The sequence below is a fragment of the Sinocyclocheilus anshuiensis genome, unplaced genomic scaffold, assembly GCF_001515605.1.
Source record: "Sinocyclocheilus anshuiensis isolate Anshui unplaced genomic scaffold, SAMN03320099.WGS_v1.1 scaffold776, whole genome shotgun sequence".
Taxonomy (NCBI): domain Eukaryota; kingdom Metazoa; phylum Chordata; class Actinopteri; order Cypriniformes; family Cyprinidae; genus Sinocyclocheilus; species Sinocyclocheilus anshuiensis.
Window position 1 is genome coordinate 1,810,816 of NW_015555808.1, and position 3,786 is coordinate 1,814,601.

Genomic DNA, 3,786 nt, shown 5'->3' on the forward strand with positions numbered 1-3,786 from the left:
TACTGTTTGAATGACAGCTTGGTAAATCTGTTGGCAATCAAATATTCAATATCGCTACTCATCATAACTACTAGGGTACATTATCAGCGCAGCGGCAGACGTTCACACTAGTATCACGTAATTTACGTCTCTTTGATGATTGGTTGATATCAGAAGGGAGGCTAGCCTCCCTTGCGAGGGTTCTTTTCTCAACACTCCTCAGCACTGAAAGTGAACACTCGATGCTGATTGGCTAATTTTTTACCAACGGAGGCACGAGAGCTCCGCGCTCCCCCGGCCTCCCCCTCCCCTTCTCTATCACCTAGCGGTTGTAATTACATCAGCAGATTCGGCACATTCGCGATAGAAAAGCGGCGCTTTCACGTTATGATATTACAACTGTGAAATTACAAACAAAAAATACACATTCTGAGACATGAACTGAAATGAATTGTGAATTTTATTAACATTAAATCGTCCTCCTCCCATTTTCACCTCAAAATTATGCCTCCCCCGACGAGCCGCCACTGAAGAAAGTCATATAGGTTTGGAACGACAAGAGGGTGAGTAGACATGATTTTCAGTTTTGGGGACACTAACTCTGAAACAGTATTATGTTTATTATTTAAAACAGGATAAATAATGTATGATGTCGAATAGGCAGCAGATTCAACACTGCTGAGAATCTCCGGCGTCATCACAAACTGCACATGGAACATCATTTGCAGGGATCACATGTGATGCCTTTGAGGCTTATGGGTAACACAGAGCAGATCAAAAGTGTTTGTCTGCAGGCAGTTATTGATGTACAGGAAGGTTCAGTCATGATCTAATCCTCAAAAGAAGGACTTTATCAGAAGTGTGTGCATTGAATCAAGGTCATTGCCTCGAGGGTTAAATCACTGATGTCCTTCTTTTAGAAGTGTTTCGTATTATATTAATTGTACTGAACATGTATCAAAATTAGTCTTTGAAAATCACAGGTTTTCACCAGCTACCACTAGGGGTTGAACGACTTCTGATTTTTTGAAGTCGACTTTTATGTGATGAAAGTCGAGTCGAAGTACCACTAAGGAATGACATTCTGACAGCAACCGGTTGCAGTCTAACAGTTAGTCTTACAGCCGACCCCCTAATGACATCACACAAAAGCACTTAAGCATTGAGGAAAGTGTATATTTGATGAGAGAGTGCTCTGTAGAAAAGCACATTTTAAAGAGAGGTGCCTTTGTCAATCACAGCTTTGTCTCGCAGACTCTGCCAACATCATGGCCCATTTTAGACATCAGAGGTACACTGCACAGATTAAATTAGCCTAGTTAACTTATGCACTGAACTAGTTTCAAGCCCTGTTAATTGCATGATTCCCTTGCATATATACTGTATGCAGTTTAATTACACTGCAGTATTTCATTCAGGTTATGTGCTTTTATGCATACTTTTATTAAATATTGTTTGCTCATTGTGTATTTCTTATTATTTTTCTTATTGTGTATTGCTTATTATTGCTTAAATCATTTTAGATTTTTTATTAATATTTTCTCTCTTCATTATGCCTTTGTAAAGTAAATGTTAAATTATAGTATTTAAAATGTGTGATATAAATAAACTTGCCTTGCCCATATTCACCAAAAGTCTATATATTACTATCATTTCACATTATACATTTACTGTTCAAACAAAGTTTCAGTCCATATGCTCACCAAGGCTGCATTTATATTAGCATTAATATTTTAAAATATTATAACTATTTAAAATACCTGTTTTCTATTTGAACATAGTTGAATATAATTTTAATATTTTTGTGGAAACTGTGATACAATGTTTTTGTGTGATACATTAATTATTTGATACACAGAAAGTTAATAAGACCAGCGTTTGTTTGAAACAAAAATCTTTTGTAACATTATAAATGTCTTTACTGTCACTTTCGATCAATTTAATGCATCCTTGCTGAATAAAAGTATTATTTCTGCTGCTGATATCCAGTGAAATCCTATCCTCATGAGCTAGGAGGGTTGTTTTCTTTACTTTTTATTCTTTTGCATTATTTTCATTTATTTTCCCATATTTTGCCTAGTCATGAATGATGCTGGCCTTGCAAGCACATACTTTTGATTATTGTCATACTGTATACATCGAGACTAATGGGCATAACATAAACCCAGCTGAACAAAAGACAGCATACAGTACCTCCTACTGAAAGCTCAGCTAGTTTATCAGGTAGGTCGGCAGCTCCAGGACCAGCCGTGGAACCTAGAATATCTGGCAATGCATTCCGCCGGCCAGTCCTGCCCGTGGCTGCAAAGTCAGAGACAACAGGTTCCACATCAGTCATCTCTGGTGGTCTTCATAGCATCATCTGAAACAAACCAAACAAAATGCACTCAATCAGTGACTGGCATATGAGGGTTAAACTAGAGGATTGTTTAACAGTTCACATAGTTCTACGTCATATGATACAATACTAGGTTAGCAGAACTCAAAAAGTTATTAAATTTAATGTACTCTCCAAGATTCAGTTTGTAGAACCTAAGATTTGGAATTATTTTACACAAGCAAAAAATATGACTGATAGATATGATGGGGTTAGTTTTCAGTTTCCTTATCAAATTCTGTGTAATTAATAAAATAACATAGCCAGTTGGGTCACAAATTTACATTTTCTAAAGAAAATGGAAGTGTTTTGCCAGTGCAAAGGGAATTCTTGGTAGAACTTTTCATTTTGGTTTTGTTCTAAACATATTAATTGCACTTAACTTTAAATATTGACTACGGTAACCCATTAAAATTTAATTGGTAGATATGATAGGGTTAGTTTTCAGTTTCTTTTTCAAATTCTCTGTAGTAATACAAAATAACATAATAACCAGCTTGTTCACAACTAGAGTTTTACATTCTCTAAAGAAAATGAAAGTGTTGCTTGCCATGCAAAACTTGTTGCTATGTTGCCAGGGTGCTGCTGTGTGGTTATTTACTTCTGAGTGCTTTTTAGCCTGTTGCTATATGAACAAATTAATATCCATACTTACTAAGCCATGTCAGTGTGAATTAATATCCATATTTACTAAGCCATGTCAGTGTGAATCAGCATCATTTTAGGCAACGACTAATAGAAACTGATGATAGCAGTCCTCTATCAATGTTAATCAGTCAAAAGTACAAAAGCAGCAACAGCGTCAAAACAAGCTGAGCTTTTTCTCTACTGCATCTCTAATGAGACTGTCCTCCTCTCCAGGGAGTGACTGAACCGAAACGCTGACTACTCCTCATCTCCCCACACACCACCCACCCTGCTTACCTTCAGCCGCATGACAACATCCCTCATCATTTACTAAAAGGCCTACTGCGGCATTGGGTTTCACATTTACCATTCTCTACACCTCATTGCAAGACGGAGTGGCTTTGAGGAATTTTGGCCAGTGTCATTTCTGGGATATACACTGTGTCAAGGAGGATTGCAAATAACATTCATTGTGCTGGCAGTACAAGACAGAATTTCCAAACTGCTTGGCAATGCTTTCAATCAGCAGAAACGCTTGATTGGCCTTTAGTTAAAGGGGTCATATGATGCTGCTAAAAAGAACATTATTTTGTGTATTTGGTGTAATGAAATGTGTTTATGTGATTTAAGGTTAAAAAAACACATTATTTTCCACATACTGTACATTATTGTTTCTCCGTTTCTGAAACGTGTCGATTTTTACAAAGCTCATTGGTCTGAAAAGCGAGGTGTGCTCTGATTGGCCAGCTATCCAGTGCGTTGTGATTGGCCGAATACCTCAAGCGTGTGACGGAAATGTTACG

General features: G+C 37.2%; 1 protein-coding gene across 2 annotated transcripts in view; it reads right to left on the reverse strand.

The window, feature by feature from the left end:
* LOC107675049 (cAMP-dependent protein kinase inhibitor beta-like) overlaps window positions 1–3,786 on the reverse strand; it is a 47,808-nt gene that overhangs the window by 1,963 nt on the left and 42,059 nt on the right. For both annotated transcript variants that reach the window (XM_016469237.1, XM_016469238.1), the window contains exon 2: window positions 2,173–2,341. In XM_016469237.1, the coding sequence (XP_016324723.1) occupies window positions 2,173–2,317 (145 nt within the window). In that variant the 5' untranslated portion in view covers window positions 2,318–2,341. The remainder of the gene's footprint in view (window positions 1–2,172; window positions 2,342–3,786) is intronic.